This window comes from Netta rufina (assembly GCF_964035555.1).
Source record: "Netta rufina genome assembly, chromosome: 5".
NCBI classification, from domain to species: Eukaryota; Metazoa; Chordata; class Aves; order Anseriformes; family Anatidae; genus Netta; species Netta rufina.
Genome location: NC_140128.1, coordinates 16,002,638 through 16,029,697, shown reverse-complemented (window position 1 = coordinate 16,029,697; position 27,060 = coordinate 16,002,638). Strand labels below are relative to the sequence as shown.

Here is a 27,060-nt window from a genome sequence, read left to right as displayed (position 1 = left end):
ATGTTTTGGGATTTGATTCAATTCGTGCTTCTGCTAGCAGATTATGTCAGTGAGAGCACAGAGCTTGTGTATGTGGGGTTTCCCAGCAGATAACAAAACTTCATTACCCAAAATACGAAACAGAACTGCTGTCTGACTGCTGCGAGGATGAGGTGGGGGGATCTTTCTGCATGTGCAAACACTTGTATACTTGTATCACTCAGCTCTTAGAAGCGCAAGAAACAGATGTATGGAGTTCCCTTTGCTGATCAATACAGCCTGGTGCTAACTTTTTTATCCTTGTTTTTAACACGACTTTTTTATCCATTGTTAATCCTCTTAAGAAGTTAGAGGACAAGAAGACCCAGTCACCTCTGAGTTCCTAGAAGGTAACACATGAGAGTTGTATGGAGAAAACATGGAGACGAGGATATTATACACATCTCCATTCTGATCTCAGAATACTCACTTTGATCTCTAAATCTCTCCGTAAAATGTTTTTTATTTGCATCTAGCAAAATATGAGAACATACCCTATCTTATCCCATTTTGTATTTATACCTTTTCATTTGATATCCACCTGGCAGTTGGTAAAATAAGTATCAGAATCCCAGAACATAATTTAGTCACTGCTTTGCTTCCACTCTGCGAGTGAATAATGATGAAGTTTGTCAGTTGTCGCTTATTCTCTGTACTGTTTTTTTTGCTTACACTGGTAGGAAGCTTAAAGATTTCTCTGTGTTTGAGAGGACGAAGGGCTTAGGTAGCCTCTTCCTAATTTTGATTTACAGTTCTAATGAGTCTAGATATTTTTGTCCTCGCTTTCCAATGTAGTTTTTCATGGGTTTGTGTGGTTTTTTTTTGGCTTTTGTTTTGTTTGGTTGTTTAAAGGTTGGCGTGCATTAGAAAGGCAGATTTTAGTTCTTTGAAAGGTTGCCTTTATTAAGGCACTGCTCATCAGGAGGAGAATACCTGGTAGCTCAAGTAACGCCATGCATTACGAAGGGATTCACAGGGTTCTTTTTCAAGAGCTAAGTTTACGCTCATTCAGGGCATCTCTTATAAGTCAATGATACAGAAAGAGCGGATGTCTAGTTTTAAGTTAGTGAGGAAGGCCAAAACATGAAGTAAAACACAAGATGTAGCACAGAAGAAGGTGGGACTGAGTTGTGGTTTTTTTTTTTTTCATTTGACAGGATAGCTTTTGTTTTGTCACAGCAGCAGGGGAGGAGTCTCGCTGTTAGTAATTAACAGCAGAAAGAAGTGTCTGGTGTTCCCGAGAAGGCTTTTACTTACAAAGCAATTGCTTTGTTGGTCTCTTGATAATGATCATGTTCATATGGTTTGGGTACATGCTGGCTTCTGTTTCCCTGAAGATGAAATACGCAAGCCCCTGGGAGCTTGAGGGATGGTAAAAAGGCTGTGGAGGTACCAGGGGACAACGACTCCTTGCTACTTGATTTTGTGATGATCTGAAGGCCGTATGCTTGCGGTGTTCCTGTCCCCCCTCAACTCCACAAAGATCATCCTGAGTTTGTTGATTGTTTTTCTAATAAATACATGGGAAGAAGCTATTTTGTTTCGGCACTTCCAAAAGTTGCTTGAGTCTGCAAGGACAATTAAAAGTCTTTTTCCATTCTGAAGACACTTCTGAAGTTTATATGATTCTGTAAGTACTGAAAAAGAAATGATATATAAAACACACCATGCAAAACATATGCAGAACATGGGAGATAACACAGTTCGTTGATGTGAATTCCATATGCAGTGCTGCTCATCAACCTGCTGCTGTTCAATTACTTTGGATAACCAAGTGAAACAGTCCTCAAGTTACCCAAATTTGCCATTGATCATTTTATAAGATGTCAGTAATTATTTATTGGATAAATGTGATAGAAGTACAACCTCTGCTACTTGACATCATCAGTTCAAAGACACCAGTTGATGGAAAATCCAGCAGAAAGGGTCAGGACACTGTGTGAGGTGAAAAGATTACCTCAGAGTATCATTTTCTAAATAGAAAAGGCCAAGCGAGAAGAATAAAGGTTGCAACAATTATTGGAATTTCTAGTAGTCAATGACCAATAAAGCAGTTAGCTATTATTGCCTTTCCACATGGTAAGCACACTTTCAAGTGAATATGATTTACCACGGAGCTTCCCTACCTATCTCTGTAATACTAAGCTAAAGCGAAGCAACAATGGCAGCAGCGTGATTGTTATCGACTCCACGGGGAAGGCTGGATGCTGGCGGTGACAGCAGTTGTTTGGGTACTGGTCGTGTGTTGTGTCGCTTTGGTGGGACACCGTCCTGAGCTCCTCAGAGTCTTGTGGGCTTAGAATTGCCCCTTCCTTGAAAAGCGGTGTATTTTGTAAAGCCTTATACCGTGAGACATTTTGGGATTTGCATTTCGTGATTTCCTTCAGTGTCTGTAGAGGTGTGGAGGGAGGGAAGAAGGAGAAACAATGCAAAGAATACATACATTAAAATTTCACTAATGCCAGATAAAGTCACTTGATCTCAGCAGGAAGGAAAGAGGCTGCTTCCCTTCCATCATCTAGATTGGTTTTGTCAAAGTCTGTCTGTCCTAATACCCCTTTCCTAACTGGAAACTATTAGCTAACCTGTAGGCTGTAAGGCTGGCATCACGTTCAGATGGAGGCTGCCTTATTTTAACAGCACGGTATGTTAATAAACTTACATTTGCATCAGTCTGAAAAATGAAATGTCCGTCTCACTTCAGGCTTCAGCAAGTGCTCTAAGTTCGATGCCAATATTGGAGCATGAAGCTCGTACAAAATACTAATCGGTGTGACAGTATTTGTTCCACTGTGAGAACTTGTCGGCCGGCCCCAAGGTTTCTGAGTGTGTAAGTAGTTGAAATTGCTTTGTATTTGTCGCTGAGATGAATTTTCCAAGACGGGTTGCCCCGGGGGAATCAATATTAGGATTACCAAAATGTTAAGGACCTGCTCTCAGCATAACTTACGCTGTTTGAAATGGATAGCAAGTCATCTGGTATTGTTGTAATTAATACTGTGTAAATGAGATTAAAATCAGCATCAGATTAGTGGCTAATGGGAGGCCCCTGATTGGAGCGAGTGTGTCTTCAGGGGCAGGGGAGAAATCCTCCGAGCCAGCTCCTCCATGCAAACCCCTCTCTTTGTTCTTTCCCACGTTTGCTACCGTGCTTTGTGCCTGTGCCTGAACTTGCAAGCTCTCGTAACCTAGAGCATTGAGAGATACAATTAAAGAGCCCTCCTTGGAGGGGAGTATTTAAAAACAGACTGCTAATCTCTGCTAGCAAAGATAAACCTGAAACCAGAGAAGATGGTTGAAGTGTATAGCGCTTAAAGGGTAGACCTTACAAAACTTCCTACCTAAGGGTGGTGAAATTGGCGTGTATTTATTTGTCCTGCTCTCGTATCAAGTCCCAGTTCTGTCTGCCTTTTCTCACAGGCTTGCTTTATTGTTCTGCGCTGCTTGCATTCAGGTTGCCGTGCAGCTGGCTGACAGATGAGGGGGAATTGCATTTGTTTTTCTTTGAACAAACTGTATTAATTAAAATGCCTCCCACCGGGTTTGCCATTTGCTGTAAGTAGCACATATCATTAGCTTTTAAAAACCAACAGGATCATAAACTTAAGGCTGGCTTTAGCCTAAACGCTTTCTGATTCAAAATGCATAACCCCGAGGCAGGACACTAAACTTGGACCTGGGTGTCCCGCAGAAGAATGTGGGCTTTTGTTGAGGGGGAGGAGGCTGTACCCGCTGGAAGGGGGAGAAAGTTGCTTTTTAACCAGCAGAGTAGGTTAATTGTTTGACCAGAGCAAACAGAAGTGAAAATGAGAAAGGAGCAGACTGTTCAGGCGGCACGGTGTGCCTGAGCCTTTCTTACTGGGGAGCAGAGTGCCTGGGAGGTTTGCTTCCTGCCAAAAAGAGCTCTGTAATAAGGAGCAGGCTTTAACCACAGCCAAGTCGTGGCTTTCAAAGTGCAGGTCTGTGTCCCGTTTCCAGCCTTTCACCCTAGGTTGGAATATCTTTCTAGGCAGGTGAAAGAGCTTGCTTGCCTCTTTCTAGGACATTTTAATGACCCGGAGTTTCCAAGTTACTGGTGCGGCGCAAGGAGGAGCGTGCCAGAGCTGTTCCTGCAGCGTGAGAAACTTCAGGTCCCATGGCAAGAAACAGATTGGTTTCTCTGCGGGCCAGGAAGGGGTGGAAGAAAAAAAATCAGGCGTAGCTGGTCTGCAGTAAGAGACCATGGACATGGAAACATGCTCTGGGTGCTTCAGGAGAAAGTGGTGTTAGGTACAGGAGGAAGGCAGGGGCTCGGGCGGTGTCTGTCCAGCATCTGGGGTAGCGCTTATTGACACGACTCCTTGAACTGCTAAAAATAATTGTGCAGTGTACAATGGAAGAATGAATAGCAGCTTGCTGCTGCTGGAAAAGAAGGCATTTCTAGGTAGTATTTAAAATGTTTATCTTACACCAGAAGCCCTAGCACGGAATGTATTGCCATGGCAAACGCCTGCACTTCGTGGCATGCATTCACTCAGTGTCAGTAAATAGAAGAGATGAAGTTTGTCTGCTGGGCTTCAGCTTAAGGGATGTTTCCCTTAGTTAAGGAAGTATTGGCCTGGGATGATGTAATGCAGGATTTTTTTTTTTTCTGCTCAGCCCACTATAAAAAATGCACTGCATTAGGAAGGATCATTAAAGAAGGATGTGCAGTTCATTAAGTGAAGTTCTTCATATCCGGTTAGCAAAGGAACAGCAACTAGTAAGCAAATGAAGAATTGTACCTGGAGTTTCAGCCAAGAGCTGCCTCAAAAGCAAAGTCATAAAGAAAGTTTGTTGCTGATCTGTCCCCTGTTGTTTAGGGCCGCACTGCTGGCAATGGTGGAGACAGCAGGACAAGAAGGACGCTTGCTTTTGCCACCGAGGCCTGGCAAGCAGTTATTCAAAAACATAAAATAAAAATCTGCATAGGTTAATGGAGAGGAGGTGTTCTGTTTCTGCTCCCGTTTGGGCAGGGCAAAGCAGTTTGTCATCTGCCTCACGCCTCAGTCTGGTCGGGGTGCTCCCAGCAGGAGTTTGTTTACCACAGCCTCCCAAGGTGCAGCACTGCCATGCACAAACAGGATTAAATTCCACCTGAAATGGAGCATTTGCATCCACTCGCCTCAAAAAGAGCCAGGCTAAGCTGCTTTTCCCTTTCATCCACTATCACAGTCAAATCTTTGTCCAAGGGTATGGAACACATTGCTGCCCTCATCCTAAGGTGATTAAAACCAATATGCTTTAGGAGAGAGCTGTTAAGTGTGTGTCCTCAGGCTATTTGTGTGGAAACACTCTTTTCCTTCCTTTTCCTTCTTTGTAGGAGAGTATTTGAGAGTCTTTGGGCTGGCGAGGGTGAGACAGAGGCAGGATGCTGCAAAGATGGCTGGGGAGGAGGCAGCTGGGTATGCCAGCTTGTGCATTTGTACGTTGCACTGCGTAGAAAACCACAAGCAGTCCTTGGGTGAGAGACCAGAATTGGCATCTCCTGCTTCCCAGGTGAACCCTCTAATTGCCAGGCCGCACATCACAGCCCAGGTAGGCTCGGTAGCTTTGGGGAGATCAAAGGGCACGGGTCTGAATTCCCTTGAGCAGCTAAGATCCCACAGGCCTGATATCCTTTGCTGTCAGGTGCTGGTGAGGGAGAATAGAAAAAAAAAATCTTGTATTAAATGTCATAATGCTGCCATCCTCCTGTGGAATTAGCATGTGATGAAGAGCAGGTAAAGTACCTGTTCTGGGCAATCAGCTTCGAGTTTAAAGTCTTTGTATAAAGCTGCCGTATTGAGAAGAGGGCGTGCAGCACAGAAGTTCTCATTGATTTCCCCTTCACCTCTACAGATTGGTACTTCTCTGCTGGTTTAATTATTGTCCTGGGAATGGTCTCCTGCTGCTTATCCTTAAAGCGTCGTGGTTTAATTACCAAGCACAGAAAACCCCTCCTTTACTGAAGTTTGGCAAGTCACTTTCAAAAAGATGCAGTTTTTTCTGTTCTGCAAAATCTGATTTATTGGTTAATATCCCTCGGAGGATGTAGAAAGCGTCATCCGTTATGTTCTGTGGGGCTTTGCTTTTTTGTTTTTGTCTAGACAGTGTATTAGAGTAGGGTTATAAAGATACTCGGCAACATCTGCAATTTGTAAATGCGAGAGGGCCGTGTTACTAAGTGCCTTCTCAGCCGCTGTCTGTTCTCCGTGGCGCACGGATGGTTTTCTCAAATAGAGGCAAATGCCTGCTGTTATCTCCTAAACAGCTTTGGTGTTCAGCTGCTCAGGTATCAGTGAGCCAGCAGTGGCTTTTGCTGCTTGGGTCCTGCCCAGAACCAGAACCGCAGTCTCCATCTGATCGAGTCTTTTGAGGTTCTCGGTCCCAAATCTTAGTGCAGAAAAAGAAGGCAGATGTACGTGGCTTTGCTTTTACAGAGGACTGGAGATGGGTGAGGTGGGTTTCAGGCTGCCGGCAGCCAGCGTGGAAGTCCCGTTCGGACATAGGTGAGGAGAGAGCAGAGCTTTTTGTGATGGTGTTGGCCTCGTTCTGCACGTTTGATGGGGAGCACTCCTTTGCACGGATGCTGTGTGCCTTGAAAGACTTCCGTGCAGTGACTTACTGCTGGCTTGAAGCTACTTCCTCACTTTCCCCTTCTTTTTTCTCCTTTCTGTAGCACCTGCCATCCTCTGTGAGAGCTCTGGCAGTTTCCCTTGGAGTGATTTGACCCCTGGCTGCGGTGCCAAGGTGTCTGTGTGCAGGGGTTGCTTAGAATAATGAGCCAGAGGAGAAAAATGCCAGTCAGAGCTGAGGATGCTGAGGGACTTCTGACATTGAGCCCGCTCCTTCTGAAGTGACAGAGCTGGTGCTGAGCAGGCCATTTCCCTCTAACAGTCCTCTTCATTTATTTCCATCAAGTGCTCAGATGTCATAAATCTCAGGTGTATTTGTACTAACTTGTTAAAGCAGCACTTCTCTGAGAGCGCGGTACTGCTGGGAATGGCATTTCACTGTGCCAGAAGGGACAAATTCCTGTGTCCAGCAACTTGCCAAACTGAGGATTTTCCATTCGACTGAGGTTATCCCGCTAACCTTCACCGGGTCTCAAGGGGAAACAGCCTCTTTCGAAGCCGCAGCAGCAATTAAATCTGCATACCTACTTGACCGATTTGATATTTAATTAAAGCAGAAGTATTATAGTGGGTAGTTGAGATAAATGACAGTCAACATTTGCCAGACTGACATCTGATTTTTTTTTTCCTTTTTTATTTCTGAGGTTTTAAAAATGAATCTTATTATAGTATGTAGTTAGTATAGTGTACATAGAGAAATCCTTAGAAAATATGGACTAGCCTGAAATGTCCCTGGCACCTGTTTTCCAAGTTTTGAGTAGGATGTTGAAGGCTCACTACGTGAAAGATGAAGTGTACATTTAAAAAAAAAAAAAAAAAAAAAAAAAACAAGGAAGAATTTCACACCAAACCATTGGTTATGTTTTTGTGTGTGTGTCTGTGTAATGCTATTGCTAACTGTTAGCAGAATGAGGAAAAGCTATTTAAGGAAATGTTAGACTTGACTACAAAGCTTTGTGATTTTAAGTGACTTGAAGTACTTAACTACAGGCAGTCCATAAAGGTATTCAACTGAAGTTAATTTTTGCATCTCTTTTTACATTGGACATGGTAAACAAGCAGGGGTTTTTCATCATTGAATTTCAAATTATTTGTGGAAGAGAAATTGTTGCTGTCTGGCACTGTAGCCAGGTCTAGGTTGCTCACAACCCCCTGGTTCACAATACACACGTGGATCACAGCTTCAACAGCTCTTAGGGTACAGAGGCACAGAGCAAATACCAGGCTCATTTCCTGCACTGGTAAGGGATCGCTGATCATAGCTCTTTACAACACTTACTGAAAGTGTTTTTTTGGCATTCTTGGGCTCTTGACTTTCCATGCTTTTCTTAATTACCTTTTTAATTACTCCCTATCTACCCTGGGAACTCGCTGTTTGCTCTACACTGAGGAGTTTTAAAACCGGGAATTCCTTTTGGCAATTAAGGTTCCACCTTCCTTAGGGTAGCAACTCCAGTGACTACAATGCGTGTGTCTCCCTGAAGTGATGAAAATGTGTTTGTCTCTTACTGCAGTGGTGATCCAAGGCTGCTTTACCCACGTGCCCCCTCATACAACTTTTTATTGACTTCAGCACTATTGTCACATGCTCCGAGAGGCAGTTTCCCACACAGGAGATGGGATTAAGTGTCTGGGATCTGATTTTTGCTGCAGAGAGGTCCTGAAACATTCTGGTTTTATTACATTTGAGGTTGCTTGTATCAGTTTTTCTTGATACCTCCTGTACTGACATCGTGCTATAACTAAGGTGTTCCTCTCCAGCACTTTGCGTCTTCACTCTTGGTAAGTAAAGGAAAAGTCAGCAGTAACGAGTCCCTTCTGTCAGGATGGCCCGCCCTGTGGATCTTCACCACAAAAGACAAAATTTACCCATGGAGCTGAGTTAGGTAAATGGCCTAGAGACTGTGGAGGAGTAAGGAACAAGTGCTTTGTCTGCAAATTTCTCTTGTCCTTTTGAAAGCCTACTACCTGATTGTCAAGTTCTCTTGACAGAAGAAAAAACTTAAATTTGCTCAAACCCAGAAAGAAATCCTTTAGAATTAGGCTGGTGAAGGTGTTTGAAGAAGAGAGATGCTGACTTTTTTTGTTGTTTGTTTTTCATTGATGAATTATTTTAATTGGCCAGAAAGTTAATGTTGACATTATTAGGTAGCAAGGATATGGTTTTAAACGAAATAACCTTGATAGCTGGCTGATTCTCACAGGGCTGTGTGGTGCAGGCATATTACTGGTCCTGTTTGACCACCAGTTGTATTATGGAAACCTCTGGGGTCCCCATCTAGGGCTCGTGACTTGTGCCTGCTGTCACAACATGGATTTCGTAGACAGCAAGATTTTATGTTGTACTGGGTCCTTCATAAAAGGCCTATCCCAAATCAGTACACCACCACACGTACAAATGAAGCAGACCACCCCAGCAAATGAGGAGACCCTGTTAAACATTTGCTTATAGCTTTGAATGACTTAAACTGTTTATTTAAAAATTTGCCACATGGAACATGTGTTCCTAGGCAATTATTTTTCTAGGCAAAGTCAAAAAAAAAAAATCACTCAATTATTTTTCTAGGCCAAGCTGGAATTTGGCTTTCCTATTTGATTCTTCCTTCCCCTCGCCTCCCAAGAGAAGGAATATTTTCAAATTCTCTTGTTGAACTGGACATCCAAAATCATTAGTCGCCCTTGAAATATTAGGCAGACTGTTTGAACCACAGACAAGAAACAAAACCAGCGTTGAGCTTGATGTAAACTGAGCGTGGCACTGATGGAGTAGCTCGTGTCTCGGGGGATGACGTGCTCATGCATCACATGAGATGGCGAGTGGCAGTGGGCAGGCTGAGTGTGCTTTGAACAGCACACAGTAAATATGTATTAAGCTAACAGTCTCTTACTTTAAAAGATAAAATTTGCAGTGCTACGTTACTAAAAGCAATTAAAAGAACATTCTGGTGTATGGCACCATCAGAGGTAAAAGCACCAGGCTTACAAGAATGACTTGGTTTGAGAAATTTTAATTTTCAATTAAGCTTGAAAGGACAAAGTGCAAAATTAACTAACTTGCAATTAATTTCAGTAGTAATTATGTAAAAAATTCCAGGCATACAGAAGATGAGAAGCGTGGCATAATTAGTTGTGGAGGTTTTTTTACTCCTGTAATTACAGTGATGAATATGCATGAGGCTGTTTGGGGAAGGGAAGCACAGCAAGCAATTGTATTTAATTAAACTTTTAGCTGGCTTAGTTATGGAGGCTGTTCTTTGTTTTAATTCCTTCAGAACTGCCGTGAAACTCGTGAGGCAGGGTAGTTGCACCCCAGAGTGCGAAAATGGCCTTTTAGGATCTGGTTTTTCCATGTAGAGGTCTCCAAGGTCATCTGTCACTTCAAGAGTCGTAGGTAACCATTATGTTCTAATTCTTCTGCTCTTGAAACTTGTGTGAAAAGCCCGATCAAAGCAAATTGCACCGTTTTATTTTTTGGGTGTTCAGAAAGTTCGGAGAGAATGCCGTAGTGTTGCACAGGTGAGTGTGAGTTCAAGGAAGCAGCCTGATCTTTGAGAGCACCAGGAAGGAGTGACTGTGCTTCGCTCAGTGATGTTGGGGTCAGAGTCGGGCCCTTAGCCTCCAGAGGTCTTTTTGATGGGGTCCTTATCTACAGAAATAGAAATCAGCTGAAAGATTCAAGGAAAATGGCTTGGAAAAGGAGAGAGGCATCATGAGGAGAAAGTGTTTGTGTGTGTGTGTGTTTTTCCCCGATGCTTTCCAGATGTTTGATATGTTCCACTTAGTCTAGAATCTGATTTGATTTTATTCTTTTTTTTTAGTATTTTCATTCCTAGTTCACGTCTAGTCAAGTTTTTAATCTCATATGTAGACATGCTAACTCAATCTCTGTCTCGAATGATGGACACTTTAGATTACGTGATACAACATACAACATAGTGCTGGGGAGGACAGCTCTGAGTTGCTTGAGAATAATTAGGTTTGCTTTAGAGGAAAGCAATAAAACTACCTCTTCTGTAGTAGTAAAGACAAAGCAAATACCTATAAAAGTATGTGTGGAGAGGAGGGTATGTGTGATGGAAGCTGAGAACTCCTGCTTCTGATCCTGATGTTGCTTTCAGCAGCTTCAGGTAAGTCACTTTATCAGTGGGAGCCTTGCTTTTTAGGCAAGGAGCGTATTTGCCTATCTTGTTGCGTTGCTGTAATGCTTTAGTGATTTCTCTGTCAATGCTTGAAGGAAGAGTACTATAAAAGAACCAGCACAGTTATTTGCATATGCACTATCAAGGAGTAGCAAATGGTTTTGTGTCTTACGGTTTGAAATGATACGTCCCAGCTATTACAAAAGCTGCTGCCAAGAAGCTTGTCCCACATGATGTGGCTATTCCCCAGCACGTAATTCTGCACACTCACCCAGCTTTTGTTTATAATCAGGCAACATCGTGTCACCTATTTACTCTTGTATCTGTGAAATGGATTGTTAAATTTGTCCTGTATCTATTCCCTCTTGCCCTTGTTGCCTTTATTTGTGGTCTGCCCAACAGTCTAAAAATGAGTCACCCAGCTTCGCTTTTATAACCCATGGCTATTATAAATACTTCAATCATGTCTCCTCTTAATCATCTTTTCTCTAGACCGAATAAATCCTACATTTTTTCTCTTGATATTTAAGCTCTGCTTCCCCATTCATCATCTTTGTTTCTGATGCTGCGCTCTCACCAACCTAATTCTGTCTGTCTTCAAGTAAGCTGGCCAAAATAGGATGCTACAGTTCAAACGTGGTTTCATTGGGGTTTTGTGGAACCAAGCAACAATACTTTAATATCCTTTGCTTGTGATAAGCCAGTTTTCTATTAACCTTCTTTACCACTGCTATGCATTAGACCAAGAATCTGTCAATAAAGGTTCATTTTCATGCGACACATTAGCTAATTCAGGGCCTTTTAAACTATGCTTAGCTGTACTAATCATTATTATTTGCCTCCGGTCCTTCCATGCAGAATGTGAACTGTAAGTATGCTACCAAAAACCTCTCCATTTGTCCTTGCGTACAGTAATTATCTTGACATCGTTATTAATAATTATGATTCCTGCTTCTTAATGCAAACGTTAAAATACATTTTTCTTTCTTGCGTTGTACACAGATGCTTTTCATATCTGGGATTGCACAATTTAGTATGACTAGTTCAGTCAGTCAGCCAGGGTCAAAGGGAAGATAAATGTTTCCCCAATCTCTGTGGAAACAAAAAGCAAGACTTCATCTTCAGTGAGAACAAATCTGGCACTCTCACATTCATTAGGCTGTGTTTGTCAGTGCTGAATAAACAACCTTTCATCAAATGCAGCAATTTTCTTCGTTCTGTAATTAAAGATATTTTTTGCTTAATTTATTTATGTGAAAACTTGCTGAAGTGAGACCAAAATTTTTACAATGCATATTTCACAAAGAGGAATGAAGGTTCTGGAGAAAGTCCCAGGTACTATAATATCTTGATTTACTGTCTGAAATGTTATGCTGGATTCTTCTACAAAGGAAAAATGTCCAAGTTTCCTTTGCACATGAAAGGAGGAGATGAGCTCCTTCTTCCTTTATTAATGCGTGGTTAGCCTGGAAGGCTTGTACAATTTATAGGTTTGTCAATGAAGTATGAACTTCCACTGAACTTGGCAGTAGGATGAGATCATGCAACAAATTAAATAAAATTATTTAAGAGAAGATCCATGGTCATTGTTAGAGGGCTTTTTCAGTCATTTTTTCTGTTTCTCTCAAGACAGATTTGGCGAACCTAGTGCTGGCCTGTCAGCTCGCTTGGAAAAATAACCCGAATTTGGGTGTTGTGGGATATTCACTTGGCAGGGTCTGTTGTTTTTTGGGCTGCAGGCTAGCAGATATATTCAGGACTATCTCAGGTCTCAGGGGACCTCCAGAGAGGCATCTTGACCATCGTTGGCTGACCTGAAGTCATCTTTATCTCCGTTATTCTTGGCACACGTACCTGCCATGTTCTGAGGGTCTCTGAAGAGAAACCATGTTCTGAAGGTGAGGCAGGTGTGGAGTCTCTGGAGGTGATCTACTCTCATGCTTTATTTTCTCTCCCTGCCACTGAGAAAGCTGCCTGTGACACCGAGCTACACGCACGGCTTAGGAAGTTGACAGGAGGTCGCTGTGGGGCTTGGCCTTTTGGGGTAGGTGGCTCGGATGCAACCTGGCTTGATTGAAAGCTGTAGGATCTTTGATATTCTGTAGAAAAGCTTTGGGAAACTCCCCTAAGGACATAAAGGGATGTTCGTCCATGTGAGAAAACCACAAGAACAGGCAGGGCAACCAGAAATCAGAGAGCACGAGGCACGGAGGCACGTGGTGGTATTAGAGCTACTGCAGCTCAAACACAAGGTAGCAGCTCTAATCAATTAGACGTATGAAATAAAGATGTGATCTCTCTTTTTATTCATTCGGGACACTTCCCTGCAGCTTTTGAAGGCGCTGAGTTTATATTGTTAAATCAGGTATTTCGATTTTCTCTCTCATTTCAAACCCAAACCAAAATGCTTCTGTATTTGAAAATATTAAAAACTTAATTCCCATGTTTTCTGCAGCCTGAACAAGCCTGATTCTTGCAACCTTTCATGGTAGACTGTGTCTTCAGGACGTGCTGTTCTCCACCAAACTGTTTTCTTGTTGGTTTTTGTTGGTTTTGTTTGTTTGAAGTGCGATGTCCTGAGCTTGCTAAATCCTCCAGCAGACACCCTGCGAGAGCTGAGCAGCGTTGGGGTTGTATATTTCATCGCCAATTAACACCTTATTCTCTGCTGACACCTGACTGCATCTGCCCCAGACCATTTCAGCTATTATTTTCAGATCGTTTTGAATTTTAATCTTGTCGAGCAGGGCGCAGGTAGCATTGCCTAACAGCGAGCTGAGTAAGTGTGTTCTCTCTGCTTTGCCATTCAGGTAGGTACCAAACAGCAGCAGGTTGAGAGCAGAGCCCCTTGGGCCCTTCGGAAAAGCTTCCTGGTTTGTAGTGAGCCACTGGCAACCACAGTCTTTGAATGGTCCCCTCCCACTCCCTACTTTCCCTGTCACATTTTCTGATCAAGTGAGATTTAAGCAGATGATGAAAAGCACAAGTTTATCTTCTTCTTCCTGGTGTTAATGCCTTCCAGATGCTCATTGATGTCCCATTTGTACGCTCTCACTTTCAAAGGCAGGTTTTTGTTTTTTTTTTTCCACCTTGCTTCACTTGCTTCTCTCTTTTTCTTTCTTTGATTCTATTTTCTTTTTTCTTCACTTTTTTATTCTTTTTTTTTTTTCAGACTTTGCTGTCTGTTCTGTGACTTGGAAAGCCAAACCATACTCTTAGTACAATAACTGCTGTCACAGCCAACTGTTGTCATCTTTGCTGTTGCTTTTTAGGCGTTATTTCCTTTTCTTTTTTTTTTTTTTTATAATATTAAAGGAAAGATTTTGATTTTGATTTGCAACCGAGTATGACATTTGTTGAGACCTTTTTAGAAGTCCATCTTGAAGACGGTGATGCTTGTAATATGTAATGTAGATGCACTGGTTATAGAACAATTGGGATGCAAAGTTGGGGTGGCTCCGAAGCGCAGCATCCTGTCTTGGCATGAACCATCTGCCCAAATGCGCTCCGTTGCTGAGGTCTGGCTTTCCTCTCTGGCAGGCAGAGGCCAGGGCAGCCTGCAGGGCTCTGGCTGGAGAGGTTTTGCTGCTGGTTTCCTCTGTTGCATCCCAGACGCAGTCAGTGGAGGGGTGTTGGGTAGGTACGAATGGGTGATGTGTGGTGTGCTGGGATGGCGTCTAGGTGACCTAGCAGGTCTTGTCTCTGCTTTCTGCTTTGGTTTTTCCTCAAGGTCACGTCCTGCTAACAGTTCCTAAATCGTTAGGACACGTGGTGGTGGTTTTACAGCTCAGCACCACACAGCTGCTCTCTCACACTCCCCAGGTGGGACGGGGAAGAGAATTGGATCGGTAAAAGCGTGAGAACTCATGGATAGAGATAAAGACAGCTTGCTTGGTAAAGCAAAAGCTGTGTGTGCAAGCAAAGCAATCCCAGGAATTCATTCACCACTGCCCTGTGGTGTGGGGCATCCCTTCAGCCAGCGTGGGCCAGCTGTCCTGGCTCTATCCCCTCCCAGCTCCTGGGGCACCCCCAGCCTGCCCGATGGCAGGGCAGCTCGAGGAGCTGGAAAGTCCTTGGCTCTGTGCAGGCACTGCCCTGCAGCAGCTGAGAAGTGGGTGAGGTGCCACCACTACATGTATTTTCATCAAAAATCCCAAACACAACATTGTGGGAGCCACCACGAAGAAAATTAACTCTGTCCCAGCTAAAACTGATAGCTGCGTGGACTGCTTATCTGTTAACGTTTCTTCCTCTTCACAATTCTAGCAAAAATGGGATTCATAATAGTAATATCTGAAACACAGCGCGTGGACTTCAGACTAGCAGTTCTTCAGAAAGTAGATCCTTTCAAATAGTCCTTGAAGGATTAGACTAAATTTAAAAGCTGATTAAAAAACTTACTTTGCAGTGTATCTAAATCACACTTAAGCTAGCAATATTCCTTGCAAAGTACAGCTGACTCTGCAGGCTCCATAAACCCTGCACCACGTCTCTTCAAGCCTTATTATCCCTCTTACACACCAGCTGTCCGTACCAATACAGCATCTAGGAAGAAGTTAATGTGCACGCGCTCGCTGAGCAGTGTGCCTCTCTTCTCACCAACCGCTGGTAGAAACTCTGTAAAATGCAATTCATCTGCCTGTCCTGGGCAGCATCCCACGTTCAGCTTTTTCCAGGCGTTTTGCTGAAATAACGTGCATTTTTTTGCAGGAATGTAGATTTAGATCAGCCATGATAGCAGTATCAGTTTGGCAACATGGTGTAACCAAGCTTCAGGGGCAACAGGTGATAAAAATGCAAACATTTAATCTGCTGATTTTCATTCTAATTAGTTGAATTTTTGTTTTGAGATGTTTTGTTGTTTTCTTCTTTTTAGGTGCTAAAGCGATTGCAGGGAATGTCAGCTGAGCGTTTCATGGCAGCTTAGATTCCAAACTCTCAGGGTCAGACGGGAATAGGAAAGGCAAGCTCACCCGTGGCCTTTGATAAATCTATTTCCCTTCATTCTTTCAACTTGAAACTGCGTAAAAACCTTTCAAAATGAATCTAGGTAGTGCGTGCTACTGTGCTGGCGGGGAGCAGAGAGTTGATGCAGTGTCCAGGCTCTTACCAACCTCAGGCTTCTGTTACACCAATTAACCTTTACAGGAGGCAGGACTCTGCACTTACGCATAAATTTGCCAGTGTTCCCAAAGATATGACAAGTGAACTTTCTACCAACTATCTTTGTTTAGTTAAAGAAGTAAAGATGAACCTGATGTTGGAGACTAACTTTGAGTCCCCTTTGGTCTTGCTGTTTGAGTTCCACAACTCTGTTAACTTTTCCATTGAAATGTTATTTTCCTTTTTTTTTTTTTCTTGTTTTTATGCTATTTTTAATCTAAAATATTTTAGAGCCTAGGTGATTATGGATATTGCCTCTCAAGAACCTTGGTGACCTTGCTGAGGTTTGGTGGGGGGTTGTCCTGGAGACATCTCGTACACAGGTGACATCATTTTGTTCCAGCTATCGGACCAAGTGCTTTCTGTTTCATTATTTTTCATGTTAACTTTAAGACTATACAATACCGCTCATTGATTGTATGCAGAGGATTACACAGATAAAGCAGATAATCAGAATCTGGACTCTTTGTGCAGCTGGGGAATGCTGCTTGTGACGTGCACAAGGCAAGACTGGAACATCTCCTGGGAGATGGGGGGGAAGGAGCAGGCTGTGGCACAGGATCACTGGCTTTTATCTCCGGTTTGGATGCAGTGCTGGGGCTGGGGCTGGTACCTGGGATGCTGCTGGTTGTCACAGGTCTTGACAAGAGCCCGTTTGTCACACAAAGAGAGCACAGTTTTCCTTTGAAGCACTTTTTGCTTTATTTGATAAGCTTGGGCCAGCAATGCCATGCATTTCAAAAGAGCCTTAGATGTAGTGGTGCTGTTTGACATTTTCCTTCTCCAGAAGTGGTGTAACCAGGTGGCTGGGAGGGGGACAATGAAAGTGGAAGCCCCTTGAGCTTTCAGTGCATCAGGCTCTTGCTGAGGGGCATCTTTCTGTCATAAAATGTTGTTAGGAGAAATGTACAGTAACAAACTCCTTGCCAGTCTCCTTGATTTTGATATCCCCTTTTCAAAAGAGAAAAAGGAAGCCAAGAGGAGCGACTAAACCCCTCTACCTGGAGAGGAGGACTTTGGTAGGGGAACATTCATCCCTTTTGTGCTCTTTCCCTGCTTTTATGCAGTTTCTATTCTGACTGTGAATTAATAAGCAAGTGACAGCAGCCTTTTGGGCTGATATGTCCAGGAAGTGCTGCTTAGATCAATGTCGGTGAATTGCCTTCCAGTAACACTTCTTTCCTCCTTGGCTCCCATCCAGGTGCCAGGCCTGGCCCTTTTGTTTCCATGCTCAATGGCACGTTTTGGCTTTGCAGGTTTTTACACTGCTGTCAAGTTAATTTTAGAACTTTAGTTGCCATGGCTACTGCGAAGTATTTCTTAGTTCTCTACTTATTTGCTCAGTTTGCTGCTTTTTTTTTTTTCTTTGTTTCTTTCTTTTCCTTTTAACGTTTAAACTGCGATGTGTGAAGTGCAGTAGAATAATTATCCAACCCTGCAGAAGATGAAAAGGAGGGCACGTGAGAGGTGAGGCTCCTGATCCGCAGGCTGCTGACTCAGCTGCTCTTTCCGCAGCTGCACTGCCTTGAAAGCGTGGTCAGGGTGAGGGGCTGCAGTCTGGGGAGGAAGGCACAGGTAATGGACTCACTGTGAGGCACTGGTTTTGCTGACTAATGCTGTCTGGAGGCTCATCTGTGCTTCGCTGGCCAGTTGTACGTCTGTCTGTCTGTGTTTGTGTGTCCTCTGGCTTAGCCATCGCCTTAACCTCTGCTGGACGATGGCCATCATCTTGCTCAGAGCCTGGACAGGACATAACACAGGGAAATCCTCTCTCATTACTAGAGCTTCATGGTGCTACACTGATACCAATAACTTAAAAAAAATAATAATTATGAATGGATAAGAAGCTTTCCATAGCAAGATGTCCTGCTCTGTTTTGGCACTCAAGGTCACAAATGTCTCTTCAGTCATCTGAAAGAACAGGCAAAGACAGAGCACGCAGAGCTATTTAGGCTTCTGATTAATATTTGAAATGCTTGCACTTCTGCAGAAGGTGTAGTTCTCAGTGGAGGAGGTCTTGGGAGAAGGTCCTGAGAGCCCTTCAACACACCAGGAGCTGTGGGGCAGTCTGCAGGGTGGTGGATCAAGACAGCACAAAACCAAAACAGCCCATCCGTGCATAGCTTCTGTCCCTCGGAAAGGGGCAGCGGTTCAGAGGGGCAGTAACATCTAGATTTTGCATATTCCTGTTATCTCTGTATCCAGCATTTCTCAAACACCACGGTCAGCACAGGCTGAAACACAGAACAGCCTGGGGCCCTTCCAGGCCAGGACATCTGTGCAGCTCGGTGTTGTCTTGACGTGAAGCCATCGCTCTTGCAGACGAACCTGGAAGGAATCGGGGGCTTCAATCTGCTCGTTTCCTAGAAATCTTCTCTGTTTGCCAGGTACCTAATAAGGTGTAATCATACCGTGTTATTTTGGCCAATACCCACAGCTCGTGTCTGTTCAGCACATGTAACACCTCTATTAACAAATCTCCTCTGTGCCTGAAACAGAGAAAGCCAACGCAGGACAGGAATGCTCCTCCTTCAGTGCAGTTGAAAACAAATCCTTCTCTCAGGTGTCTAAGGGAAATATGAGGCTGCTTGGGGGAGGGAGAAGAAACAATAACTGAGCATGAAACTGCATGAAGCCAAGGGCCTGTGCTGTCTGCAGTAGGCTGTATTTGTAGCTTGGAAAAGGACAGTCGGGGGAGTTAAATAATAAATGACAAGGTTGGAAAGGTCATCACTTGGACAAAGAGTATTTTGAAAGTCCGGTGAGCAAGATCTATTTAAGGCTTGTTTTAGTGGGACATCAAGTCATCAAAGATGAGAAATTCCAGGTTTGGAGACTTAGCTGGACGCCCTGGGAAGTACTGCAGCACAAAAAGTAAATGCAGGGTGGGGGCTCAGCCCGTCCGGGTTTGATTTCTGTCGTCTTTCACCTTCCAAGCTGCAGATCTGCTCTTTAACCAGTTGGAATTTAAATGTGTTGTTACAGTAGCGTCTTTGTTGGAGATGGACCGTGACTTGTGTTCATTAAGGCTACAGATGTCTGCTCAGATTATGTATTTCAAAAGCTTTTTCTCTGATGAACTGTGAAAAGCCAGGCTTGAGCAGAGAATTGCGAAAGATAAAATAACAGCCCCTCATCCCAGCGTCTGGCAGGCTTAATGCAGTTACTCAGATCTTTTTAAAAACTTTGAGACAGCAAATTTGTTCACAGTCAATAAGATGGCCCTCTGAGCACAGCCCGTTACGTTTCCTGTATCACTCTTTTCCTAAATTATTCACAAAGGTTTTTACACTCCAAAAATCTCCAGTCTGCAGATTCAGCATTTCCCTGGTAATAAGGTTTAATAGGCATAAGTGGCATTGATAAACTGTTTATACGTGGTGTGATTAGAAAACATAGATCTTCTTCAGGGAAAAAAACATGAAAGAATAAATACGCCATGAATTTAAGCTAAATTAGACTGCCTGCTCACCTCTTTTTGTGGTGAATTTGCATTTAATAGAAGAGCAGACAAAACTTTTAAAACCTGCCTGGGTAAGACCTGCTGCTTCTGGGAGAAGATGACTGAATTACCAAGAAATTCAGCTCAGTGACTTCTGCGATGTGTAAACATTTGCTGAAAGTTACTGGAGCAGAACGAAAGGCTTGCAGCTTCTTCTGTCTGAAGCAGTATTGCATGTCCAGCTAAGATTTCTCAGGTGTTGTGTCTCACCTTCTCCCTCTAAGGCACACAAAGTGTGTCTGGCTTCATACAGCAGTCTCAGCTTCCCGTCATTCCCTTCCACACCCCTGTGTGCTCTCACATCCGCAGCAAACTGGGATGACACATTTTGGAAGCAGCTGTTTGCACCCCCTTTCTCTCTGTGCAAAGCTTTCTCCTCACAGTCAGAGGTGCTGTCAAGGCAAGGTAGTAAGAGGAGAGGGAGCATGTGTACCTTCCCTTGTATTCTGCACGTTAGGGGTACAGAAAGGCTGAGGCACTGCGAGGGCATGGGAGAAGGTGCTGAATCACCAATAAGTTACTCATTGCAACAGGATTGGCTAATAGAAGAAAAAGCATGCTCTAAATGTTTTGTGTAGTCAAAACTGTCTCATAGTTCTGCTGCTTCCAGCTGCCATAGAGATTAGTTGTCTCCTTCCAAAATAATGTTCCAGAAAGACCATTAAGACAAATTCATTTCTTTTCTTTGCACGGTAAGTGTTTTCTCTAGGACTGCAAGTCAAGCACTGATGACAGGCTCAGGTAACGTTACTTTCATCTTTTACAGCTTTTCATTTCATGATTTTGCTAGGGAAGGAGAAGCCGAGACATAACTTGGTCTTGGTTTAAACTGCACCACAGTGGAAGTGGCATACCCCTGGACTTCAGTTGCGACTGTCTTTTTCTAAGAGACTTTAGGATTTTGTGTTTTCAGCCAGGAAACTCACCTCCAAGGCAAGAATAAGTTTGTTTGTGTGATGGCAGAAGAAGGTATTTCAGTGTTAGCCAAATCTTTCAAGGCAGAGCTCTGTTTCTGGGGGTGCGGTGCACTCTGTGGGTGTAGAAACTGCCTGTTTGGGGAGCTGGATTATTGGTGTGGGGAGAGAACATCTCTGGCCAAGTACTCGGCACTGCCCTGGGCTCAAGAAAGAGCACTTGACAGACGCAGCCTGATTTTTTTCCCTCTTCAGAGGCTGTATCTGTACTCCTCAGTGCAGCATCATGTTAGGCATGCACAAACTCTCTGAGCTGATGAGATGCTGAGTTAGATCCCCAAAGCAACACCCACAGTGCAAACAAAGGCTTCGCCAGGGAGCGCTCTTACAAGCTGTGTCATCTTGGCTGTGCTTGTGATTCAGAGAGAGCTACGCTGCCCTTAGACTGCTCTTCTTCTCAAAGATACAGTGAATTAAGTGGGAATACGAGCAATAAATCTAAAATCCTGAAAAGGAATAGACCATTAGTGGCAAACAACTGATTAGCCACAGTGATCCCAGAGATCCAAACCTGTATGTTAAGTGCAAACTTACCCACATCTTTGTAAGATGGGTAGGTTGCTGTTGTGTGAAAAGGACAATAAAACCAGATGAAACAAATGGGGTTTTTATTTTTTTTTTTCTTCAAATTGTCCTAAAGCTGTTGTCAGATCCCTCTTTAAGACATCCGACTTTGGGCAAAATGTCTTTAGATCTGTGGAAGCTTTCCATGCGGGACCTAGAAGACGCTATGCTAAGCAGACAGATAACCCGAAGAGTTTTGAAAACAAGTTGACACACACTTCGCTGCTCACATTTTCCTTCCCTTCTAATAAGATGGTGATTATAAAGAGAAGGGGCTGTGTTGCTGCAGAGTGATCCCAGGGTGACTAATTAGGTCTCATCAAGTCTGCAAAGGCATCCTGGTCTCAGTCCTATGCCAAGGCACCGTAACTGGTGAGCCAAGCTGAATGCAAGTCCTGTGCCGTGTTACTGGGGTGTCAGAACACGTTTACTGTCCTTGCACTGGAGAATCTCAGGCGGTGGCATCCATCCACGGAGCAGTCCTTGCAAATCAACTCGGTGGTGTCTTCATAAGGCTGATCCCTACGCTGGCCCTTGTCTGTGGTATGTGACAAGCCTTCATGGCTCAGCTGGTGAATTTAGGCAGCGTATTAGAGAAGCCCTAGCGGTATGTGATGAGCTGTAATTAGATTTCCTAGTGCATGTACGCTCCTTTCTTCCCCTCTGCTCCGGCGCACATTCCTCACGCAGACTTTGTTCGCTTTGCTGAGCGAGGCAGAGCCCTCGCCTTGTGCGGTGACAAGGAGATCTGCTCTCCTTCCAGCACTGTTGTGTGGGGGAATAAATTTATGGTGTGACACTAGATATCATGAAAACTGGATGATTCTGTGGTGAAATGTGGCTTGCAGCTGGCCCACAGAGCAGCTCTCTGATCCGCAGTTAGCGTGGCGTCATCAGCAAGGCACGTCCATTCGGAGCAGTAGTTCCCTTTGTAGTCGGTCACTGGGCCAGTGATCATGCTCTCTTTTTTCTGATAAAGTCTTTCTTGCCCTTCTCATCCCTTCTAACTAAAAGCTCTTCTGTTCTGCCAGGTATGTTGTGTATCTACTTCATTATTTTGTTGCTGGAGAAGTTTGTAAGTGGCTCAGCTGCAGTCGTGAGTGACCAAGAAATGTTTTCAGTCAATAGGTGAAAGAAAGGAAAAATCATGTATTAAGATTTACTGTCCCTGCCTTCTGCTGGAGGGAATGAAAAATCTGGATGGATGGTCCTCTTGTAGCTGTATGGATTTTGGAGGGTCAGGGGGTTGGGATCTCTTGTTTGTTTCTATTCAGCCTCCTGTTTTTGCTTGATTGAGGAAAGTGAACGGCTTGTGTCAGAATAACATTGCTATTTTTGTGACTGTAAGGGGTTACAGCCTCCACAGAAATGGAAATTCTCCAAAAAGAGAAGGTGATGCTTAAATGCTGTTTGGCTTCGTCAGCAGGGTGCTGAAGTGGAGTCAGGAGAATGTGGTTGCTGGATCTGGCGCTGGTCTGAAGTGTGACAGTCACATCGGTGTGTCTGTGGCATTTTGCTTCTGAGTCCTTCCTCCTTTGCATTTTGTTGGCTTTTTTTCCCTCCTAAGATTTTCATGCTGTTCAAGATCCACGTGGATGTTGTCCAAAGCCAGCCCATTACCTTTTATTGCTCTGGGCCAAGAGCCTGGGTAGAAATTCCTTCTCCTGTGTCGTGACTCTGAACAGACCCTATTTTAACTTTTTATAACACTTGGTAACTGCTGCTTCCTCAGCGCTTCCTGCACGTAAAGCGTTGACTGTGTGGTGCGTGAGGGACCTCTTCTGATCTGGTCTTCATCTCCTCTCATCATCAATCTTCCCTCTACCGCTGCTGTTTGCAGCCATGCTCCTGCTCCCTGGCTCTCACTCACCTTTTCCAGCCTTTCTATGGACCATTTCCATCTCAAATTGAAGCTCACTTGTGTGTCATGGCCTCAGCCCAGCCCTGATCATGTTTGATGTTTCCTCGTTTTGTTATACCCCAACCCATCTTTTTAATTTGTTTTTACCATTCATTTCCTAGACTGCACACTTTGCTTTGAAGCTTTCACACCTTTTACTGGTATCACACCTTACCAGGCTGACAGCACTGTTTTTGTCTGCACTTCCAACACCCTTTCTCCTTTTGCGTTTCTTCCAGCAGGAGGTCTGCTGATCACAAACATCCAAATAAGCACACCTACCTGAGCACCTACTTGTGTTTTCTCTAGTATTTGTTTTGAACTGCTAGATCTCCGGGGCGGAGCGTGTAGTTCCTAAATTTTTTGATAAACTCCACGTAACCGTCAGCTGCACTGCCCTTTATCACTAAAACTAAAGATCAGGCTCTCAGATCTCTGATTCTAGTGTGCTTTGCAAGGTATAAAGAGCTAAGGTAGTGTGCTTGTGTCCCAGAAGTGGATGTTCTAACCTGTGGAGAAATAGTTATGATTGATAGGCAGGGCTGTGGGAGATATTCTCAAGGTGGTGCACGTTTCATACCGGTGTGTATTTTCCTGTTCTTCCGATTCTCTCTCCCTGTTAGTTTGTCTGCAGGCACTGAATGCGGGTGAGGATGGATCAAGTGATGGCCATCCAATCTCTGAATTGCATGCGAGTGGTTTCAATGTGCTCATTTTCTTTCCATCCAGAAGAAGAAAGGAAAACTTGCTATGTCATACAGCGTGCTAATGGGAAGCACAGTGCAGGCTGAAGAACACAATTTTATCGTGAAACTTACCTCAGGCTTCCTTCTCTTGTCTTGCAGAGGCTGGCAGCGGACAGGATTACGTGACCTCAGAAAATCAGCTCCTCTACTACCCTAGTATTACGTACGCCATCATTGGCAGCTCCGTCATTTTTGTCCTCGTGGTGGCCTTTCTTGCCTTAGTCCTGCACCACCAGCGAAAACGCAACAACCTCATGACCCTGCCGGTGCACCGCCTGCAGCACCCCGTCCTGCTGTCCCGCCTGGTGGTCCTCGATCACCCACACCACTGCAGCGTCACGTACAACGTCAACAACGGGATCCAGTACATGTCCAACCAGGCCTACCACAGGCCCGTGGATCTGGACTCTCCGCCGTCTTATTCAGAGGCTGTGCTAGACCAAAGGTATGTACATGGGAGCCGATTCTGTTCTTGCCAGTTTCACACTGCTGGTTGCAGCTCTGTGAATGTGTACCTGTGCTTCTTGTTTACCCTTATTATTCCTTTAGGTGGAGGTACTGTGCTGCTATTCCGTCAGGTCCCCTTGCTCTTATTAGTATTAAAGGCATGTAAGGCAGACTTAGGTCGTGCTCTCTCTGCACGTGCAGTTGAGCACTGCAGGACAATGCAAAGAAATGTATCGCTTCTCTCATAGAAATATCCTGTGCTGGTCTGGAATCAAAACATGAAAACTGAATTTGGATTTTTGCCCAAAGCCGGCTAGGCTGTAGGACATGTTATTGAAAACGAAAAAAAAAAAAAAAAAAAAAATGACGCTGGAGATGAGTGATAAGTATATGAAGTTGAGATCTGCATTTGGCATCAAGAAACTGTGTTGTCCCTCTGCTCTGTACCACTTCCCCTCTCACCCACAGAAGAGAAGTACTCAAACAGAAAGCTCTATTCTTATTTTAAGTAGCTGAAAGTGCTTTGAAGCTTTGTGGGTGTGTTACTTTTTGTAGCAGCGATACTGGTTTTATTTGTAGGTCATTAACCTTTGTTTTAACCCTATCTGTAAATCCTTTCCAAAGAAAACTGCTGAACTGACATCCTCGGTGCACAAAAAGGGCATGGTATGAACTTGGATGATCCAGATCGTTCACTTGCACTCTGTCGGCATTCTTTAGTGCAAACTCTGGGAATGATAATATAATAATTTATGTTCCTTTTCTCTGCTGCATTTGGCAGCAGCTTCCTTGTCTTAATATTGACATTCATAATAGTGATATCTTTTCATTAGTAAGGACAACTAAATGAGCAGCAGGCCAGATTGTAATCGCTTCGCACCTGGGCTGATACAAACCATCAGCAATTTCAGAGCTAATTGCTCCCGAGACCTCACATCAGTCTGCTAAGCCCTTCAGTCCCTTTACGTGTTTACTTCCAGAACCAAAAAAACAATTTTACTGAATCCAGTGCTCATTTAGTCTATGCCTACTTAGCAGTTGCTCTTCATGTGATATCATGACAACAAAAATAATTCGTCTTGTGTAGAATACAGTTCATTATTTATTTGTAGACTGTAAGCCATTAATCTCTGTCACTTAACAGAGCTTTCTTCAGAGCTCTCTTGTGTTTATATCTATATCCATAGCTATAAATCCAGTGCTTAATTTACTTACTTTCTCTTAGTGCTTTCTCAGGTTGTGTAAATGTTACAGAAGAAAAATCTCACCTCTTGCAGCCCTCTTTGAGGGTGAGCCAAGACTTGTTCATAAACACATGAATGAAAATCCGAGTGTGGCATGTTAAGCAGGAAGTCATCAGCTGTGTTGCATCCTGACCAGAAACCTTGGTACCTGATGGTGCTGTGGAGGTTTTGAAATGACATGAGTGCTGTAAGGCACCGAGGTCTGTTTGAGATCACCTGATAGGAGTTATCACAGAAATGCCAAGAAATATTGCTCGTTTTATTCTTAACTAAAAAACTCTTCTATACTCCATGCCACTGTTTTCAGTAACTCTCACTGTGTTGTGTGTCTTACAGCAGACCACCTTGGTTTGACCTTCCTCCACCCCCTTATTGCTCTGAGTCTGAATCCCCTAATCAGCCAGATCTTCCTCCTTACCGCTCACGGACGGGAAGCTTGGTGAGCACAGACACCCCCGTGGCTGGAAGCCCTCAGGGCACAGACAGCAGTCGGAGAAGAGATGTCCATGACAGCATGGATGGCCACAGGACTCTTCTTGAGAGGACAACAGATCCAAGTGATCCTCTGGTCAACCATGTTGATGAAAGAGAAGTGTAACTGCTCCAGCTTGGATGCCCATTTGGGATGGGCTGGAAGGGATTTACTTTTTCTTGTCTATGTTGGTTAATCTGCTGTTCCTAAAAGGTTTCGGGCAGGAATGTGCCTCAGTGATGACTTATTTGAATCCATGTTAAGTTAATTTTTTAATTCAGCATTTTGAGCTCATCAAAGACAGAGCTGGAGTCACGTCAGCTCTCCACAGTATTCTTGCAAGCAGGTTCCAGTTCAGACTAGCAAGAGAAACAGTGCTACGTTGAAGAACTGATGCGATGTATTTCTTGGAATGTGTACTGTATATGAATGTATATAGGTGCATGTATAATGTATACAGATGTTGCACACAAAATCTATGCCAGAGAGCTCTTGTTTGCAGACTGTCTGCTGCCTTGTGCGAGCCTTTTCCTCCTACTGCCGAGTGCCAACTGGTGGTCGTCGAAGCACGAGAGGGGCAGTCTTTCACCTTGGAGGTCTGAAGCCCAGTCCTAGCCCACTGGCAGTGCTCAAATTGCAGAAAATGCTATAGTTGACTCTTCTCTTCCTGGCCTGGAACATTCTCACTCTGAATGTAATTTTCAAAGTTTAAACTTGTGAGGATGCAACAGAACAGCTCTCTAAATGAGCAAACAAGCATGTATTGTTGTTTTTTTTCCCAGATGCTAGTATCAAGGCCAAATTTTCATGGACTTCCTCAGGAAAATCACAAAGGTTGGCTTATCAGTCAAATTTCACAGCTGAGCACAGAGGCACTGAAGCTTCTCAACAAACGGGCGGAAGACTTCTTTTCAAGCATGGCAAAACAACATTGCTCCATGCGTTTCTTCTTGGACAAACAACAAAATACCACACACACAAAAACCCAGAACGCTTTTCCAGCTAGATCTTGAACACCAAAACCATCCTGAAGCAGATACCCAGCGTGGAAAGCTTCAGTGTAAATGACTAGTTTGTTAATCTTTGAAATAACTCAAAGCAGGTGATGTAGTGAAAGGTTTGGGGCTTGTTAGCATCATCTAGACCGTGCCTATGTACATGAATGGATACACATGTTTAATACTCTATGTATGTAAGTAGTGTATTGCATAGGTTTACTTCTGTTTGTACCTGTAGAACTCTAAAATTTCAAAGTT

The 27,060-nt window shown here is 43.8% G+C and overlaps 1 protein-coding gene across 1 annotated transcript in view; it reads left to right on the top strand.

Annotated features, from left to right (window-relative positions):
• The window catches only part of LDLRAD3 (low density lipoprotein receptor class A domain containing 3), a gene marked incomplete at both ends in the record, with an annotated part of 100,741 nt that extends 74,811 nt beyond the window's left edge, over window positions 1-25,930 (top strand). Inside the window, 2 exons of the mRNA XM_084287336.1 lie at window positions 23,741-24,086; window positions 25,669-25,930. Coding sequence (XP_084143462.1) covers window positions 23,741-24,086; window positions 25,669-25,930 — 608 coding nt within the window. The remainder of the gene's footprint in view (window positions 1-23,740; window positions 24,087-25,668) is intronic.
• Between the last annotated feature and the right edge of the window lie 1,130 nt (window positions 25,931-27,060).